Source organism: Coloeus monedula (genome assembly GCF_965178545.1).
Source record: "Coloeus monedula genome assembly, chromosome: 14".
Lineage (NCBI taxonomy): Eukaryota > Metazoa > Chordata > Aves > Passeriformes > Corvidae > Coloeus > Coloeus monedula.
Genome location: NC_138794.1, coordinates 12,994,870 through 13,013,739, shown reverse-complemented (window position 1 = coordinate 13,013,739; position 18,870 = coordinate 12,994,870). Strand labels below are relative to the sequence as shown.

The following is an 18,870-nucleotide window of genomic DNA, read 5'->3' as shown; positions in this document are numbered from 1 at the left end:
AACTCCACAGATCTGATGGCCAGCACAGTCCTCTGGCTCCCTCTGAAGCCATGGGCAGATCTTCCTCCAACTGCAGTGAGAGCCAGACATGGCTCCTCTCCATGGAGTTAACTGGGATGGTTCTGGCCTAGGAAGGCACTCAGCCCTGCCGCACACACACGTGTCTGAAGGACTTTATATAAAAACAACAGACGTTTCTGCACACGCACATGGGGCCGCGGGGGTGTCCCTGCCCACCCAGCGTGGGGGAAGCTGCTCCCAGCTACCCTTCCCTGGACACAATTCACATTTTCCACATATTAAAAACGAACCAAGCACAGACACACAGCACATGCCATGGGGCTGGCACTGCCCAGCCGCATGTGTGGCCCTGGGTCCCACAGCGGGACGTCACAGTGAGTTGGGGCACGAGGGGTCTGCGGCTGCCCCCTCCTGCCCTCTGCATAGAGGGGGTCAGGGCCCAGGAGAGCTGGGGCCGCACCAGCAGCCTGAGCCAGGAACCGTGTCTATCCCTGCAGCAGGGACACTGGGCTGGAACCGTCCTGCAGGTCCCTGGAAGGCATGTGGCACCCCTCACACCCACAGCCACCAGTACCAAGATGATGCCCAGGGAGCCCGCAAGGGTTTAGACCCCACTGGCTGGTGGGTGCTGCTGCAGAGTGTGGGTGCCAGGCTCTGGGCATGCACACACAGACAACATGGACCCCAGCTGTGGCTCACGGTCCGGCGAGGCTCAGCAGAGCAGAGGAGGTCGTGGGTAAGGGCTTGGCTCTCATCCCCCTCACACCACTGAGTCCTGGATCTCGGAGCCCAGGCGCACCCGGGGTCTTTGGCAGGCGGGAGACACCTCCACGAAGCTGTCCCGGACATGGAGAGGTCTCTTCTCTGACTCAGAGAAGGTGCGTGGGGGTCCTGGGGGCTCATGCACAGGGGTACTGACAATGTAGTTGTCCTGCAGGGCCTGGTAGCCCTTGTGCTCAGGAGCCGCGCTAGGCAGGCTGCTGCCATTCAGGGGCAGGCTCTCCACTGGCTTGCGGGGCGGCTTCTGGTGCCTGCCAGGGTCACTGGGCTCCAGCAAGGCCTTCATGCCGTCACGATGCCGGTGCAGGACAAAGAAGGCCAGCACGAGGACGGCAGCAGCAAAGAGCACACACATCACCAGGAACTCGGTCCAGTAGGTCTTGCCGTCCAGCCGTGCTGCAGCACTTCCCACCGCTGATGTGCTCCGGGATGTGCTGACTGTCTCCAGGGTGTCGCGGCCAGCAGCCACCTTCCTGCCAGAGTCTGGTGGCCCAAGGGCTGGCTCTTGCACGCCCACGCAGTAGCTGGCCATCAGCTTGCGGAATCCCTCCTCCAGTGACCAGCACTCATAGGTGCCTGCACGCTCTGGACTGCCCACCAGAATGAGGGCCCCGTCGGGCAGCACCAGGTAGGAGGCGTTGACAGGTGCCCCGTCATGCAGCCAGCGCCGTGAGGCCAGGTTGGAGAGCAGCCGGCATGGCAGCGGCCGCACCGCATTGGGAGGCAGCTGGATCTGCTGGCACGGTGCACCTGAGGCTGCGGATAGAACCCATGGGGACATCAGGGAGGGGACCCCAGCTGTGGGCAGGGGGCTGATGGGAGTGTGGTGGAGCAGGAGTCTGGGGTGTGTGGGAGCCCCCGGGACACGTGCTCACACAGCAGCACCAGTGGGAGCTCACCTGGGGGCAGGAGGATGCGAGGACGGGGCTGGGAGGCATTGGCCAGCTGGCAGAGCCGCTCCGTGTCAGCATCCTCGATGTCCTGTGCCCAGAGCCTGGGAAAGGAGTGAGGGCAGGGCAGTAGGGTGCCGTGGGGTGCAGGGGGATGGAAGAGGGTGCAGCACTTACTGTGGATGTGCCGGGGGATGTGGGGTGACCCTGCGGCAGGCACCCCGGCTCCAGGCGCAGAAGGGGTCCCGTGCCAGCACACATTCCCCACAGCTGCGGTACAGGCTGCAGTTGGCAAAGGGCACCTGGGCCACTGCTGTGTAGGTGGCTGCATAGACAAGGCCCTGTGGGAGGGGACATGCTGGGGTCAGCAGGGTGGGCTTCTGCACACCCCTGACTTCCCAGGTCTCTGTCCCCCAGCCCACAAACAGGACCTGCCCCAAGCAGGCTGAGCCCCCAGTGCCCCCCCTTGCCCTGGCTCCTGCCTTGTCCTGGTCCAGCAGCAGCTGGAGAATGGGCTGCCCAGCAGGGAAGAGGCGGATCTCCTCAATGATGTGCACTCCGTGGTTCACCCGCACAGCTTTGTGCAGCCGCCCATCATCTGCAAACAGAGGGGCTGTGCTGAACAGGGCTGGGGTGCACGGTACACACCCTGCCCCACCAGAGCCCGCCTGCACCCACCCGTGCCCAGGAAGAGGACATCATAGGTGCTGTGCAGGCCCTGTGCACGGTGCACGCCGATCTGCTGGTAGCGCCGGTGGCTCTGCAGCAGCAGGGGCTGGCTGCGCACGGGGCTGTCCATCAGGAAGTGGTCCTTGATAAAGTTCAGCACCCGATCTGGCATCTGCAGTGATGAATTGATCTTCAGGTGCCGTGTGTGGCTGGTGATGCACTGCAGGGAAAGGAAGGGGCTCAGCAGGGCCTGGGGAAGTGGGTGGGTACCATGCTGTGGCAGCCACTGGGACCAGGAGAGCAACGGGGGCAGTGCTGCACCCTGTGCTTAGGCAGGTGCCAAGCGGCCACCTACCATGCCTGGCCGGGGCTCTGGCACAGGGCCGGTGTCCGTGTACCACTGCTGCGTTTCGCGGTTCACCTCCTTGTAGAGCCCACCAAAGGCGCGCTGCACACTGCGCATGGGGAAGGCGCAGACGGCTGAGCTGCCCAGTCCACCCTTGTTCCTGGTGGGGAGAGGCAGAGCCCATGGCAAGATCAGGCCCTGGCTCTGACAAGCCCCACCATGCTGCCCTGGGTCCCCACCACTCACCACTGCGAGGTGAAGACACCGTAGAAGAGTGTCTCCCTCCAGTGCAGCTCGCCCGGGGTGAGCACAAAGATGTCCTGCAGCACGTTGAAGGGGAACCCGTCCTCAGGGTGTGAGCAGAGCAGCTGTGCCTTCAGGAAGGTTGTCCACCGCCGCTGCAGCACGCGCTCCCCGCCCTGGTCCCCCTGCACAGCACAGTAGGTCAGGCTGCGATGCCATGGCCATAGCCGCAGGGAACCCCACGGGCTGAGTGAACGGAGCAGGGGTCCAGGCACCAAGGGCTGGAGATATGCAGGATGGTACCACATCCCCCCCCACCCCAGAAGTGAGTCACACCCCAGGCACAGCCCCCACACAGCCCTGCTGCCTTATGCCTACCTTGCATACACGTGCAATGCGGGAGACGATGGTGTTCTCAAAATAGTCAAACTCCTTCCCAGTCTCACTGAAGAAGAAGTAGACCTTGTCGTCGTCGCCCTCGGGGTTGCCAGCAGGGAGGCTCTCCCGCAGGTAGGCTGAGCCCACAAACGCTGGGTCTGGGGGCACAAGGACCCTCAGCACCACTGGCCCCATCCCTCACCTCCCACCCCTTGGGGGAGAGGGACCCCGACCAGCCGTGCCAGCCCCGGCACCCACCTTGCAGCCAATTGAGAGAGTTCTCGGTTTTGAGGGCGATGCGACTCTCCTGGCTGCGGGAGATGGTCGGCTCATTGCCCTGGAAGTTGCTGACGGTCCCGGCGTAGAGCTCGCCGTCTGCCAAAGACATATTCCCGCTGGGACCTGCCACGCGCCACCAGCACGGGCCTGCTTCCTGCTGGGGTCTGTGATAGCCTGGCCTTGGCTCAGCTTGGCCGGGCAGATGCAGGGAGGGGGAGACACAGGAAGGGGGGCAAAGGTCCCAGGGCACTGCAGGGAGGGTGAGGGTTCCAGGGTGGCACAGGGAGGCCAAGGGTCCTGAGGCAGTGCAAGGAGGAAGGGCAAGGGTCCCAGGGTGTTGTGCCTTACCGACCATGACAGCTGTGGAGCGGTACTCAGGGTCAAAGGGGCAGCGTCCCTTCCCGTCCTCCAATACCACCTTCCCCGACGCGTCCCGCTCCAGGCTGAAGTGCTGCACGTTCTGCAGCAGGATGAGGCTGTAGCACTTGTCCCAGTGCCAAGGACCCCACTGAAGGATCCTGATGGCATAGGGGGACCTGCGGGGGATCCTGTTCCTGTACTCACAATGTAGGCGCAGGCCGGGCTAAAGGCGCAGGTCCCACAGGTGTACAGGTGAGTGCTGTTCAGCTGCAGCAGCAGCTTGATGTAGTTGTGACAGTCCCTCTGTGGGGGTCAGAGGACCCAACTCAGCCCTTGGCTCAGCTGTCTCACCCACACCCATCCCACACAGGGCACTGCCCACTCCCACCACAGCCCCCGATGCCTGCTGGCAATGGAGCTCACCTGGGGGTCCTTGCCTTTGAACACACACTGCCTCTTCTTCTCCTCATCTGCACTCCACAGCAGCTGTGGAGAAGCGACAGTCACTGGGAGCCCCCCCATCCCTGGCTGGTCCACGGACACACTCCTTGGGCTCGTTCATAGCAACCACATCCTCCCCACCTCAAACATCCTGCTCTGGGGCAGTTGCTCCTGAATGCGTGATGGCTCACACAGACCCGAAATGCTGATGGGGAGGGCATCCCCTGCACTCCAGCTAGTTGGGTGCCCCCTCCCTCCCCAAGGGCAGCCCAGCCCATCCCTGGGCTCACCCTACGAACTGGGGAGCTGGGCTGAAAGTTGCTGGTGTTGAGGGTGAGGAGCAGTTCCCGTGCCCCCAGGTAGAGGGTCCCACCGTCCGGGCTCAGCAGGAGGGCCGTGTAGTTGGACACACCACGTGCCTCAAAGCGCCGCACTACTCTCTCGGCTGAGTCTGTGGGGCAAGAGCGACAGGCATCAGCCTCGTGCTGGCGCCTGACCCCCAGGACCCTGCACCATGGCTGCTCCTTGCCCCTCTGCCCAGCACCTTGGCCATGCCACCCACCCGGAGCAGCCAGGGCCAGATCCAGCTCTGCCCACACTGCCAGACACGTGTGTCACCACACACTGCAGTGAACTGCACAGGGCCGCGATAGTGCCCAAGGGCACCCACGAGGCACAGCTGTGTCCAGGCCCTGAGGACACCACAACAGCCTTGCCTAGCACCGGGGCAGCTGCCCAGCCACGTCCAGCCCTAGAGCTCAACCCTGCAGCATGGGAAGCTCAGCCCAGCCTAGGCCCACAGGGACCCCCACCTCACCGCAGGGGGAGGTGAGTGCAGGGAGTATCTTCCTGCCCCAGCCCGAAGGGCTCAGCCTCTGCCAGAGACAGGGCTCAGCCCAGTGCTGCAGGTGCTGGATGCGGGGCTCAGCCTGGTGCTGTCCACACCGGCCCGCGGGGCTCAGCCCATGCTGGACACGGGGCAGCGGCCATGCTGAGTCAGGGAGCGCCTGTCCTGTCCCATCCCATCCCGTCCTGTCCCGCGTGGGTGGCCTGGCCCCGGAAGCCCTTCCTCTCCTCCCGCCGCTCTGAATCAGATGGGCCTGGCTGAGTGAATGGGACACGTAGGGCTGACTCACACTGCCAACTCCCTGACCCCTGATACTCTGGGGACTCCCTGACCTCCCCCAACCCCCTGCTTGCTCCCAGAGTCCTGCCAGGATAACCCCGGAGCTCCTGCCAGGCCATGACTGGTGAGAGTCAATGTGAGGGCTCAAGGAGCTGTGGGGCAATGGTGCTGTGGGGTGGGACCCCGTGGCTCTCACCTCCCATCGCTCCACAAACACCAGATGCCTCTAGATGGGCAGCATCTCCCCCACTCCGAGGGGCTCAGGTGGCCCAAGCACCACCCCAGCTCTCCCACAGTGGTGCAGAAAGGAAGAAGCCAACAGCCCAGGGCATCCTTCTGTGAGGGGTCCTGCATGCCAGTGGCAGGGTAATGCCGCCTGTGGTGGGCATGGCAGCGGAGGGGCAGTGGGGCCCCTGTGCCTTGCAGTGCTGTGCCAGCATGGGGAGCTAGCTGCTGGTGTGGCTGCCAAGGGACCTGTCAGGACAAGACCTGCTTCTTCCAGACAAACCTGCTGCAGGCACATCCAGTGCTCCCAGGGGAGCAGCTCCCAGCTCCTCCCTCCCACCAACCGCAGCCCCACAAGGCCGCACTCCACGGGAGCCACCACCGGGCACACACTGGCCACTGGCCCATGCTCCCTGCCCAGCTCCTCCCGCATCGCTGGGGTCCAGGCTGGGATCCCCAGGGACTGCCCGTGGCTGCAGCCCCACAGCTCCCACAGCTTTACAGGTGTGCAGAGTGTGGGGCAGAACCGGTCTGTGCAGGCAGGGCCAGGCAGCGTGGCTCAACACGGCACAGCACAGCATGGCATGATGCCGAGCTGGTTGTCTCACTGGATCCCAGCCTCCTGTCCAGCTCAGCAGGTCCCACATCTGCTGGTGCCACCACGGCCGTGGCCAGCGGTCATGGGAGCATGTGGTGGGGCCACATCTATACCAGTGAGCTGCAGCATGCTGAGCCAGGGAGCGCTCCCAGCTGCCCAAACCATGGCACTCTCCCAGGCCACCCAGCACAGGATGGGATGGGCTTTGCTGGCCAGCAGCAGCTGGATCCAGCCACCTTCTGGCAGCACAGCCGTGGCTAGCTCCCCCACATGGCACAGCTGCCAGGGCTGAGGCCAAGCAGCACGCCCCACTGCTCGCTTACCCTGTGCCAGCTGCTGGGGGGATCTGCAGGGCAGGAGGGGGCTGCAACCAGGCCCCCCCCTCGTTACAGCTCTGTCCTGGCCCAGCACCCTCCTAGATGCCCTTCCCTGGCTCCTGCCCAGTGCAGCCCCCAGCACTTTGGGGCCATGCGGCTGACAAGTGGTTGCAGTGGGGCTCAGAGCTGTCCAGAGCCGAGCACTGCACCATAAGCGGCTGTGGCGTGTCCCCCACCCCAGGGACATACTGAGCAGGGAGGGAGCCCACGGGGAGAGTCCCCCGGCCGGCTCAGCCCACCCCATCTTGTACCGAACACGGCTGCCACCACTGCCCTGCTTGAGGAGGCACAAGTACCCCTGAGTGCCCCAGACACACCCACCCTCGGTGTCGGTCTGGACACAGGGTGCGTGTCCCTACACCCCGCAGCATCCCCGAGGCTCTGCCTCAGCCCTTGCTCCATGTCCCGCGGACAGAGGGTTCCCCGTGTCCTGGGGAGCTGGCGGGGCTGTGCAGCCTCGGCAGTGTCACACGGCGTTTCCACGCGGCGTAGAGAGCCCGGGGGGACGCGGGACGCTCCGCCGCCCCGGGGGAGACGCCAGCCGGAGCCCTCGGCGGGGGTTGACTCCCTTCCCCGGTGCCAGGGGACCCTCACCCACCGAAGGTCGGCGGACACTCACCGTAGGGCAGGCTGACACGCGGGACAGGCTCCGGAGCCGCCGAGAGCAGCAGCGCCGCCAGGACCGGCAGCACTGGCCGCGCCGCCATCCCGGACCGAGCCGCGGGGCTCCGCCGCGGCCGCGAAGCCGCCCGGGCGCTGCAGACCTGCGGGGAGAGAAGGGGCTCAGCGGCTTGGTACGGCACGGCCCGGCCCCGCCGCCCGCCCAGCGCCGCCCCGCCCGCCCCGGGGCTGCCCGCCCGCCGCTCGGCACCGGGCGTAGCAGCCACGGTCGGAGCCCCGCCCGGCCGGACCGAACCGAACCGGACCGAGCCTTACTGATCTGTCCCCGAGCCGTACCCAATCGTTCCCGGCCGTACCGATCCGCTCCAGCTGCCCCAGCCCCGCCGGTGCCCCGGGCGGGGTGGGCCGCTCGGAAGAGGAGGCGGACGGTTCCCCGCCGGTACCGCCCCCACCCCGCCCCAGCGGGACCCGGCCTCAGCCCCCGCCCAGCGGCCGTCACGGTCCGGAGGGGACGGGGCTTTGTCCCCGGCAGCCGGGGACTCCCTGCAACCTCCTCCATCCCCGCGGCAGGGATCCCGTGGAGGGGGGGCCGGGGGGTTCCAGGAGGGGCTGGCTGGGAGTATATCATGCTGTCGCCGGAAAGACTGTCCCGGGTGTGTCTTACTGTCCTGGGAACAGCTCGGCCCCATGGCTGCTACCAGAGCCACCCCCTAGCCCCTCAGCGGTGCCCCATGGGCACTCTGCTGGGGCTGGGGGCTCTGGCCAGCACAGCCCAGCGCTCCCTGCCCTCCCCTCGGGAGCGATGGGGTACCACGGGGTGCCTGTGCCTGTCCCACCACGGGCAGACCTGGCTGGCACCGGTGTCCCCACAGGTAGCACTCGGCACAGGCAACACATCCCTGCCAGCCCCTGTGCCCGTCCCAGGGGTCCCGGTGTGGCCATGCTGCCGAGCAAGTAGTGCTGGGCAAGATCCTCTGCCTGGCCTTTGGTGGCCTCTGTCCCTGGCCAGGGTGTGGGGAGGGCTCACAGCCCCCACAGCCCTCAGAACACTGCCCACCCGGCCAGCAGCTCCCACGCAACTGTTATTAATGACAACTCCTTATATCACCATGGCAACGGGGACAGGGGGGACAGAGGGATGGGGTCCAGGGATTCCCCTGCAGTAGGCAGCTCTCCTGGGGCCAGGGTACCCAGTGCTGCCCTCCCAGTGTGGGGCAGAGCTTCCCATGTCCTTCTTGGTCAGTCCCAGCCCTGGACCCCAATGGTGGGACCCACTGAGAAGACCCTACCCAGGAGAAATGTTCCCCACACTCCCGGGACAACTGTATCCACACTCTTCAGATGTCTGTGCCCACACTCTTGGGACAGCTGTGCCCATACTCCCCCACTCTTCCCGCTTGGCACTGCTGGATGGTGCCCGCTCACAGGCCATACCTGATGTCCAGGGGCTGGGGCTCTGGGGTGCCCCTCTGCCCCAACTCGACCTTGCTCCCTTCCTGTGCCCACAGCTCCCGCTGCTCTTGACGGAGCCCGACGTTCCTTCCCAGGCCTGGGACAGTCCCACAGCTCCACCCCAGCCTTATCAGCACCCTTTGCCCGGGAAGTGGCACAGGACAGGACAGGACTCCACGTCACCCTGAATGGGGTGGGAGCAGACACTCACCTTGCAGCCATAGCTCCCTGTCCCATGCCACCTCATGGCATCTTGGGGGGCTCCAGGGACCTGGTTGTCACCTGTGCATGGCCATGGCAGTGTTGTGTCAGCACCCTGGTGTGATGGCATGCAGTGAGGACAAGAGCCCCTGTGGGGAGGGCAGCTTCTCTGGGGTGAGCAGGGAGGGCAGGAGCAGGAGGGAAGGGACAGGCGGGGAGGAAAAGAAGGGCAGGAGCAGGCAGGGAGGAAGGCCAGGAACCAGCAGCAGAACCAGGCCGGAGCCTGTGCCTTTAAGCACTACTCCAGTGCTGCTGGCAGCCAGGGCTGTTTACGCCAAACTCCCATTTATCTCCCGTCCTGCCCACGCAGCTGCCAGCGGGGCAGCGCCGAGGGCACCCGCAGCACCCTGCCCCGCTCTGCACTCGCGCAGGCCTGTGCGTGCCCCACGCCCTGCTGCAGGCATTGGCACGCACCAGTGCGGCGGCCGTGCCACCCTCCCCGCCCGCTGCCGGCAATGGGGAAACCTCTCTGGGTGTCTGGGCAGCACGAAAACCTGTGGCCTGGGGTCAGCAGGCAGGCAGGGAAGTGGTTTCTGCACCAAATTCCCGCGCCAGTGCCCGCCACCCTGTTCCCACTGGCAGTGGGTGCCTGGGAAGGTGGTGATGGAACGGTGCTGCTGCTGTCTGCAGAGCGGGGACAGGGCTGCGTGTGCCTCGACGCTGCTGCTACTGCTGCCCACGAGCTCCCACGTTCCTCTGCAGCCAGCCCCAGCATGGCTGGCAGCACGGGAATGGCCCCTGCTCAGAGACCTGCAACCGGCTTGCACACAGCCCACACACCCGGGCTCTCCCCACCTTCCAGGGCTCACACGCACGCCCCCGGCTCGGCTGGCTGCTGGGAGCTGCCAGACAGCAGCCGGCAGTGCCTCCTCTCAGCCGTGCACACGCACGGTGTGTGAGCACGCATGCACGCACACCTGCAGAGCGCGGCTGCGGGCCCTGCACAGTCACACAGATGCTCCAGCCCCAGCTGCTCAGCGCCGGCTGCTCGGAGATTGCGGGTCTCACCGGAGCAGGGATACCCAGCCGCATGGCCGCAGCTGGAGCACACGGCTCCGCTTTGCTGCGTCCTGACAGCCTCCTGGGAGGGGCCTCAAGCAGGACGAGGGGCTGGGGGAGCCTCTGGCCTGACAGGGCTCCCCACGGGGCCCCGGAGCATCCCCCATTCCATGTACACCGGCTGTAACACCCTGCCTGAGCCAAGGGCCTCCCACGGGGCCAAGCTGGGCTGTCCCCCTACCTCTCTGGCCCGCCGTGAGCTCAGACCCTACTGCCAGAACCTCCTGGCTGGGGTGCCGGTGCTGTCTGATGGTGGCACACAGCCAGCTCCCCACTGCCCCAGAGCATCCCCTTTGCCCTGGCAGGACGCTGCGGGGGACCTGCACCCAGGGCACTGGGTACCCCACAACACATGCCTGTCTCATTGCTCCCGTCACTCCTGCATGATGGCAGACTCAGTTCTGAGGACCACAGGGTATTCCTACAGTCCACGTGTCCCCTGGGATGCCAGCACCTGCCTGCACCCCACACTGCTCACACCCCCACACTGCCTGCCTGGGGGGCTACAGGATACACGGGGCGCTGCCCTGGGCCCCCACTCCTTGTTTGGCAGCCCTAGAACAGGGCAGGGAAGAGCCAGCAGAAACCCCAGCTAGTGAGCACCATTGGGGGGCAGTGAGGTGGTGGGCTCCCAAGCACAGGCATGTCAGCTCCCTGGAGTGCAGGAATGAGGGGGTCCAGGCTCAGGGATGGGTGCCCCCTTCCCAGCCAGTCCTGACTCTGCAGAGCCCAAACCAGCACTGGTCTCCTCAGCCCCATGGCACTCTCACTACCCTTGCCCCAGTGCTCCTTGGGGTCAGAGGGGGTGCCAGCCCCCTAAGCAGCTGCAGTCCCAGCCAGAGCAGGCACTGGGGCCCAAGGGGTGACCCAAAAGCCCATGGGACCCCAACCCTCCCTGCACCCCAAGACCAGGGGCTGCCTGGGCATCAACACCTCCTCAGGTGCTGTGGCCACATGTCTGGGACACACAGCACATGTGCACCCCCCAGGTGTCCAGGGCACATCACACACGTGGGACACACCACACACACGCATGTCCGAGTCCTGAGCGTGCATCAGCATGCCTCCCCGTGAGCAGCCTGTGACGCCTGTCTTGAGCACCATGTGTGCGCTTCCGCACCCTCGGCCGAGCCCTGGCGTACGCACAGCCAGCACATGTAAACACACGCAGAGAGGTCACGGGGTGTTCACGCCCTGGGCGGCAAACACAGGTCTGGGAACAGGCTGTGGGAATGGCCCCCGGTGTGCCTGCAGCCTGCACACGCACACAGAGCTCACACGCTTGCACACGCACACACACGCGTACACAGGCACACGCAAACTCTCGCAGGCACACCCAGGTGCACACACACACGGCCACGCACCGATGCACACACGCTGTCACACACAAGCACGTTCCCACATCCACCCGCACCCCCAGCCCCTCCGCAAAGCCCCGCGCACGCGTCCCTCGGGGACCTCCGTGCACGTGCACACGCCTCCCCTCGCACAGCTCTGTGCACGCACCCCGCGCACGCCCCTTGCACACGCACGCCCCTTGCACGCTCACTCCTCTCACACGCATCCCGTGCCCGGTGCCCCCCCGCTGCTCACCCGCTCGGCGACTCCGAGGCGCGGCAGGAGCCGCCGGCAGCGGGGGCGGCTCCGGGGTGTTTCCCCCCCCCCGCCGGCGTTGCGGGGCGGCGCGGGGGCGGCTCCGGGGGGCTCCGCCCGCAGCACAACAAAGGGCCGGCCCGCCCCTCCCGGCCCCGCCCCGGCCCGCCCCGGCCCCGCCACCGCGCCGGGGGCCCCGGGGGAGCGAGGGCTGGGGGCGGCTGCTCCTGGCTGGGGAGTCATCCCCACTGCTGGGGGCGGGAACTGGAGGCGCCTGTCTCTGCCCCGCCGTGGTTTCTGCGATAGTACCGGCCGTGATGGGGTCATGCTGGTGTGCCCAGGACTGCGTGTTTCAGCCCCAGCACACTGAGGGGCTTCCGACACCGGGAGGCTATTGGGGAGCATGGTTTGGGGGGCAGCACCCACGGGGGGTCCCTGGTAGCAGGGGTGACCATGGGGGCACCTGATGCGCACGGCCCCAGGCATCATGGTGAGATCCTTGTGGTGATAACCAGCTTAGGGAGTTTTGGGGTAATTCAGGGGTCTGGGTACCTCACAGTGACATGTGGCTCTGTGGGGTTCAGGGATACCACGGCCATGGGCGTCCCCACAGTGGCACACTCGGAGCTGGTGGCTGGCAGCTGGGCGTCAGCAGTACCCAGAGCTGCTGGGATCATGGGTACTGAAACACCGCTGTGCTGGGCAGGCAGGAGTCTCCAGAGGGGTCCCAGGCAGGGTCATGCTGGCAGCCCCAGGAGGTCGGACGGTTGCCGAAGGGGAGACACAGCCCCCCCTCCAGCCTGCAGGCCAGCAGCTCTGGGCGGTGCTGCGGCTTCTTGCATTTGAGGGCAGCACAATGAAACACGGCCCCTGTCAGCCCTTTGGTGCCCCCTCCACGGGCAGACCCAGGGCTGCCTGTGGGCAGCAGGGAACACATGGAGCCCCCCCGCCATGTCCTTGTTCATGCACTGGCTGGGTCCCAAACCTGCGGGACTCATCACTCCCTGAGGTCCCGGCCTCACAGCCAGCCCTGCCAGCACTCTGGTCTCCCCAGGACGGCCACGCTGGGGACGCTGGAGTGGCACAGCAGGGAGGGTGGCTGGGCTGCGGCCAGGGATGAACGGGCGGTGCCTTTGTTTGGGCCCTTCCCTGGGCCTCTGCCACATGGCCACTCTTGTCCTCTCCTCGTGGGGGGACTGCCGCCGCGCTGGCCTAACCTCGTCCTGCCAGCGCTGCGGTCACTGGGCGGCTCCAACCGCGGGGCCAGGGCAAGGGCAGCCAGGGGGGCAGCTGGGGCGGCAGCCAGGCAGCCCCTGAGCAGTGCTGGCATACGGCTGCAGGGCTACTGGCAGGACGGGGTGCCACGGGGTGGGCGGTGGGAGCAGGGACACCCAGGACCCCGGACCACTGCTGACCCCCCCGCCACTGCGGTCCTGCGGCTCCTGCTCTGGTTAATGTTAAAGCCAGGCAGACGTCAACGGCTGCCGCAGCTCCCCCAGCCCCTTCGCCAGGGACTGCCAGCTTCAGGGCTGTTTTTCCTCCTGGAGCAGGATCTGCCCGTCTCATGTGGCTAAAAAAAGCCATCGGCTTGGCTGGGACAGCAGGACAACAAATTCCCAGCCTGAGCAGCCTCCTGGCACCCCTGGCACACTCCATGCACCTTCTCGGGGTGCCCCTGGTGTGCATCACCCCCATTGTCGCCGTCGTTCTCCTCCTTCTCCTCCTCCCCACACGGGGGCCAGGCGAGGTGAAGGTCCCTGGTGAAACAGTGGCAGTTGCCCTTGTCCTGCTGGATCCAGCTGCCGAGTCACGCGCCAGCCATGAGCAGGGACGCCGGCTTCCATGTAGGGACAGGCTATGTCTGCATTCCCCAGCCCCAGTGTACCCCCCAATTTCACACGGGGTTTTGCAGTTGGGTTTGGTCCCAGTTCTACGAGGGTTTTTACAGCTGGGTTTGATCCTGAGGAAGTGTGATGCTGGTTTCACCAGGGATTTTGCAAATGGGTCTGGTCCCAGGGGGTGGGGCCATTCCCAGTTCCACGAGGGATTTTAAACGTGGGTCTGATCCCCAGGTTTCATTCCCGGTCCCATGCAGGGTTTTGCAGCTGGATCTGGTCCCAGGGGGCTTTGTTCCCTGTTCCACGAGGGGATTTACAACCGGATCAGGTCCTGGGGGAGTTTGGTCCCTGATCCCTGTGGGGTTTGGCAACCGAGTCAGGTTCCGTGGGGGGTTGGTCCCGATCCCACGCAGAGTTTTACAGCTAGATCTGGTCCTGGGGGGCCCGGTCCCGATTCCACACGCGATTTTACAGCCGGGTTTGATCCCGGGTGGGTTTGGTCCTGGTTCCACGTGGGGTTTGACCGCCTATCCGCAACCCCGATGTACCCAGGGATGCAACATCCCTTTGATGGGAATGGGGACCGCAGCGGATCGCGGCCACTCTGTGCTTTGGCGTTGGGGCGGGATGCAGCAATGGCCCGAGCCCCACCGCGGGACCCCGCGCGGGCCCCTCCAGAGCCCTCGCGAGGCCCCACGGGGGGGCCGGGGCTCTGTCCCGCCCCGGGGCGGAGAGAACCGCGCCCCCGTGTCCGCCCCGTCGTGTCCGCCCACGCCATGGCCGCCCGTTACCTCCGCGCTGCCCCGGCGCTCAGCCGCCTGTCCCGCTGCCCGCTCCCCGCCGCCGGCGTGGAGCAGCGCCGGCACTGTGAGTGGGGGACCTTGGGGGGCTCTGGGGGGAGACCCCCGTGTCCTCGGGGCTGCGCACGCCACGAGGCGGGTGTGCTCCAGACCCACGGGGGGGGGGGCGGCTCGGATTCTTTTCGGGGGCGGTGTCTGAAATTGGATCCGGACTCACTCTTACTGACGGTCCGCGGGGATTTGCGGACCCACGCCGCGTTTTATAGCTAGGTCTGATCCTGGGGCGTTTGGTCCCGGTTCCACGTGGCGTTTTGCATTCCAGCTTGTACCTGCTCTGAACCTAGTGGGGGGGTTCGTTCAAGGTCCCGGACCAACGCGAGATTTTGCTCCCCAGGAGGGTTCACTCCTGCTCCCAGTGCCATGCAGAGTTTTGCTGCCTGGCAGTGCTCCGGTCCCACTCAGAAGGGGTCACCTCTGCTCTGGGTACCACGTGGGGTTTTACAGCCTGATCCACAGACAAGTTTGGCACCCAGGTTTAGTCCTGGTCCAGGATCCACACAGGGATTTGCACCCTGGTTTGTGCTTGGGTCTCGCCCCAGGGGACTGCACCTGCTCCTTGTCCTGGTCCCGTTCTTGATCTGACTGAGGCATTGCAGCCTGGCTTGCATGCAGGTCCCGCTCTGAGAGAAATGTGTCTCTATTCTTGTCCCCCTCACATAGCAGATTTTACACTCTGACCCCCACTCCAGCAGTATTGGCCCCAGTAACTGGCCCAGACCCCAGCAGGGGGCTTGCACCTGACCTGTACTTGTCCCTGAGCCAGGGTGGCACCACACCTGGCAGGACAGAGCCCACAGGATGTCCTGGCCTCATACAAGGGTGTGGATCTGTGGGACGGGGGGTGCACCCCAACATGCCCCTACACTGCTCTCCAGATGCCGACAAGCGGATCAAGGTGGCAAACCCGGTGGTGGAGATGGACGGAGATGAGATGACACGAATCATCTGGGCCTTCATTAAGGAGAAGGTGATGGGGTCCTGCCCCAGGAATGGGCGGGTGTGCCACAAGTGGAGCTGGGGGGTTGTACACAGGGAACAGGTGATCCCTACGCTGCTCTCTGTCTGTCCCTCCCACCTCTGTCCCTCTGTCTGCAGGAAGCAGGTGCTAAAATCGGCACAACTACCAGAAGGACCTTTAAGTGAGGTGGTCCTGGGCAGCGGGAGCTGTCCCACACAGGGAGGCCTGTTCAAGGCGGGGGGGATCATCCTGGCCAGCAGGAACATCTTGGCCAGGGGGACCATCTTGGGCAGGCAGCCAGGCTGGGCCGGGCTGGGTGCCAGGGCTGGCCATGCCATGGTGCTGGTCCCAAGACCCTGCACTGTCCCCCCACTCTGACACTCTCCTGGCCCCTCAGCTCATCCTGCCCAACGTGGATGTCCAGCTAAAATACTTTGACCTGGGGCTGCCACACCGGGACAAGACAGATGACCAGGTCACCATTGACTCAGCGCTGGCCACCCAGAAGTACAGCGTGGCTGTCAAGTGTGCCACCATCACGCCCGATGAAGCCAGGGTGGAAGGTGGGCAGGGGCAAGGGGCCGAGCTCCCACTGCAGCGGGGGATGCTGGCAGCTCCATGGGGTGCTGAGCCTCCTGTCTGTGCACAGCCCCTTGGGGTCAGCAGTACCTTCCCACTGCCAGCTCAGGTTTCCGGTGGGTTGGGGACTGTACCATTCCCAGTGTTGTGCCCCTCTCCCCACCCTGGGGGGGCTCATGGGTGCTGTGGGGACCCCATGGGGGACTGGGGACACACTGACCTCTGCCCCGTGCCAGTCATGATCTCATGCTGGCTGTCCCTCCCCTTGACCAGCCTTGCAGCAGGGTCTGGCAGCAGCCTGTGGCACAGTGGAGCTGGGTGCTGGCAGGGGCCATGTACTCCAGGGGGGCTGGGGGGTCATTCAGGAGTCCCACCTCTGCATGCCCCACAGAGTTCAAGCTGAAGAAGATGTGGAAGAGCCCCAATGGCACCATCCGAAACATCCTGGGGGGGACGGTGTTCCGGGAGCCCATCATCTGCAAGAACATTCCTCGTCTGGTGCCCGGCTGGACTAAGCCCATCACCATTGGCCGCCACGCCCACGGTGACCAGGTGAGCCAGTGCAGGGACCAGTAGCGTGTGGCTGGCCAGCAGCTCCCTCAGTCCCTGCCTGACGCTCTGCCTGGCCCCCCACAGTACAAAGCCACCGACTTTGTCGTGAGCAAGTCTGGGACGTTCAAGATGGTTTTCACGCCGAAGGACGGCAGCGGGTCCAAGGAGTGGGAGGTGTTCAACTTCCCTGGCGGCGGCGTGGGCATGGGCATGTACAACACGGATGAGGTACTGGTGGGGCTCAAGGGGTCCCTGCAGGGCAGTGTGCCTTGCCACCCTGGGGGAGATGCCAGGCTGAGGGACAGGGGCCCATAAGGTTCACATGCTTCTCTTTGCAGTCCATCTCTGGCTTTGCGCACAGCTGCTTCCAGTACGCTGTCCAGAAGAAGTGGCCGCTCTACATGAGCACTAAGAACACCATCCTCAAGGCCTACGACGGGCGCTTCAAGGACATCTTCCAGGAGATCTTCGATAAGTATGGACCTGGGGGGAAATCTGGGCTGTTGAGGGGGCTGTCCTGGGGGCGCTGGCAGTGAGACCCACCTGGGGTGAGCATGGCTGACCCCTGGCCTGGGCTCCCAGGCACTACAAGACGGAGTTTGACAAGCTAAAGATCTGGTACGAGCACCGGCTCATCGACGACATGGTTGCCCAGATGTTGAAATCCTCCGGCGGCTTTGTCTGGGCCTGCAAGAACTACGACGGGGATGTCCAGTCCGACATCCTGGCCCAAGGTGGGGCAGCATAGGGTGCAGTGCACTCCGCATCATCACCCCTGGGAGCTGTCCTGACCCCTATCCCACCGCAGGGTTCGGCTCCCTGGGGTTGATGACCTCTGTCCTGGTGTGTCCGGATGGGAAGACCATCGAGGCTGAGGCTGCCCATGGCACTGTCACCCGCCACTACCGGGAGCACCAGAAGGTGGGCGCGCTCTTCCAGTGTGAGCTGCCTGTGCTGGGTTGCCCACAGCACGGTGCCCACACCAGACAGCTGACCACACTCTCTGTGCAGGGACGACCCACCAGCACCAACCCCATTGCCAGCATCTTCGCCTGGACGCGTGGCCTGGAGCACCGGGGCAAGCTGGACAGTAACCCTGACCTCATCAAGTGAGTAGGGTGGGGTGGGGATCCCCAGGTGAGGGTCCCTGCCAGCAGCTGCTCTGGTCGCAGTTGTGGCAGGGCCCGTGGCGGCAGCCGTGCTGGAGCCACAGTGCTGCCGTCCCCAGGTTTGCGCAGACACTGGAGAAGGTTTGTGTGGACACAGTGGAGAGCGGGACGATGACAAAAGACCTTGCTGGCTGCATCCACGGCCTTGCCAAGTAAGGGTGGCTCTCAGGGCAGAGCACAGGGGCAGCCACCTGCACCAGGGCAACGTGGCTGCATGGGTGACCATGAGGGTGGAATAACCCTGTGGCGTGGCCACAAGAACAGCATAGTGACCACAAGGAAGGGCTGGTCCTGCAGGGCAGCCACAAGGGTAGGAAAGTGACCAGGAGCTGGCTGTGCACAGTGGCCACAGGCAGCTACTGGGCTCTGGACAGTCCCTAGGGACGCGGGGTGGCTATTCACAGCTGATAGATTGGGCAGGGGCCACATCCTGGACTCATCCCGGATGTGGTGCCTGTGGGAGGTGGGCAGGGACCCCCACCAATCCTCCTCTGTCTCCCCAGTGTGAAGCTGAATGAGCACTTTGTGAACACCACTGACTTCCTCGATGCCATCAAGAACAACCTAGACAAGGCTCTGGGCAAGAAATAGGGGACGGCCTCCCTGTCTCTGGGATGGATGAGGCTGGGAGGGGCCCAGTGCCCCCCCAGCTCCCCAACACAGCTCAGGAACAGTTGAATAATTTTTCTAAAGTTTTCTTAGGAGTGTTTTTCAAGCCTTTGTAGCAGGGGTGTGTAGGGCTGGGGGTGGGGGGGGGTGCGTTTGTCCTGATTCATGTACCCCATAACCGTGTGGTGCCATTAAATGTCTCCCCAGCCACAGCACATCATACGGCACAGCTTTACAATGCAGGCACGAGGGGCAGCCAGACCCCTCAGCTCAGCCTTGCCAGCCTGGGGGGGCCGTGCACTCCAGCATTTTGACATTGGCCTGAAGGTAGCATATGGGGGTCCACAGCCCTGCCATGCTGAGGAGGGGTTGGGGCTGCCCAAGGCTGTGGCCATCTCCATCCTGCCCCAAGGCTGGATGACAGTGGGGGGAAAAAGGTGGGTGCAGGGGTAGTAGGCACACTGCCTTGTGGGGGAATGAGTGGTGCCACACCCAGAGCCACCCCAGGGCTTTTGGGGATGGGGCAGATGGTGCTCAGCCTCAGGGAACACAGCGACTGACAGAAAGTGTAGGGTGTGTGTGGGGT

General features: G+C 65.0%; 2 protein-coding genes across 3 annotated transcripts; one reads left to right on the top strand and one right to left on the bottom strand.

Annotated features, from left to right (window-relative positions):
• Positions 1-171: 171 nt before the first annotated feature.
• SEMA4B (semaphorin 4B) lies at positions 172-7,775 on the bottom strand. 2 transcript variants are annotated; one of them, XM_082291084.1, is made up of 15 exons: positions 7,711-7,775; positions 7,353-7,497; positions 4,698-4,858; positions 4,390-4,452; positions 4,171-4,269; positions 3,955-4,066; positions 3,586-3,702; positions 3,328-3,485; positions 2,953-3,134; positions 2,716-2,866; positions 2,370-2,580; positions 2,174-2,289; positions 1,869-2,032; positions 1,701-1,795; positions 172-1,557 (listed from the first exon to the last, which is right to left on the bottom strand). In XM_082291084.1, exons 2-15 carry the CDS (start codon positions 7,438-7,440, stop codon positions 782-784), a joined length of 2,493 nt encoding a protein of 830 aa, XP_082147210.1. In that variant the 5' UTR covers positions 7,441-7,497; positions 7,711-7,775; the 3' UTR covers positions 172-781. The 2 variants fall into 2 exon arrangements, with proteins under 2 accessions (XP_082147210.1, XP_082147209.1); XM_082291083.1 differs by having other exon boundaries at positions 7,691-7,772.
• Positions 7,776-14,291: 6,516 nt separating this feature from the next.
• Positions 14,292-18,372, top strand: IDH2 (isocitrate dehydrogenase (NADP(+)) 2). The gene is made up of 11 exons (XM_082290432.1): positions 14,292-14,424; positions 15,293-15,384; positions 15,773-15,938; positions 16,346-16,506; positions 16,591-16,734; positions 16,845-16,981; positions 17,089-17,240; positions 17,315-17,427; positions 17,518-17,615; positions 17,735-17,827; positions 18,179-18,372. Exons 1-11 carry the CDS (start codon positions 14,334-14,336, stop codon positions 18,264-18,266), a joined length of 1,335 nt encoding a protein of 444 aa, XP_082146558.1. The 5' UTR covers positions 14,292-14,333; the 3' UTR covers positions 18,267-18,372.
• Positions 18,373-18,870: the final 498 nt, after the last annotated feature.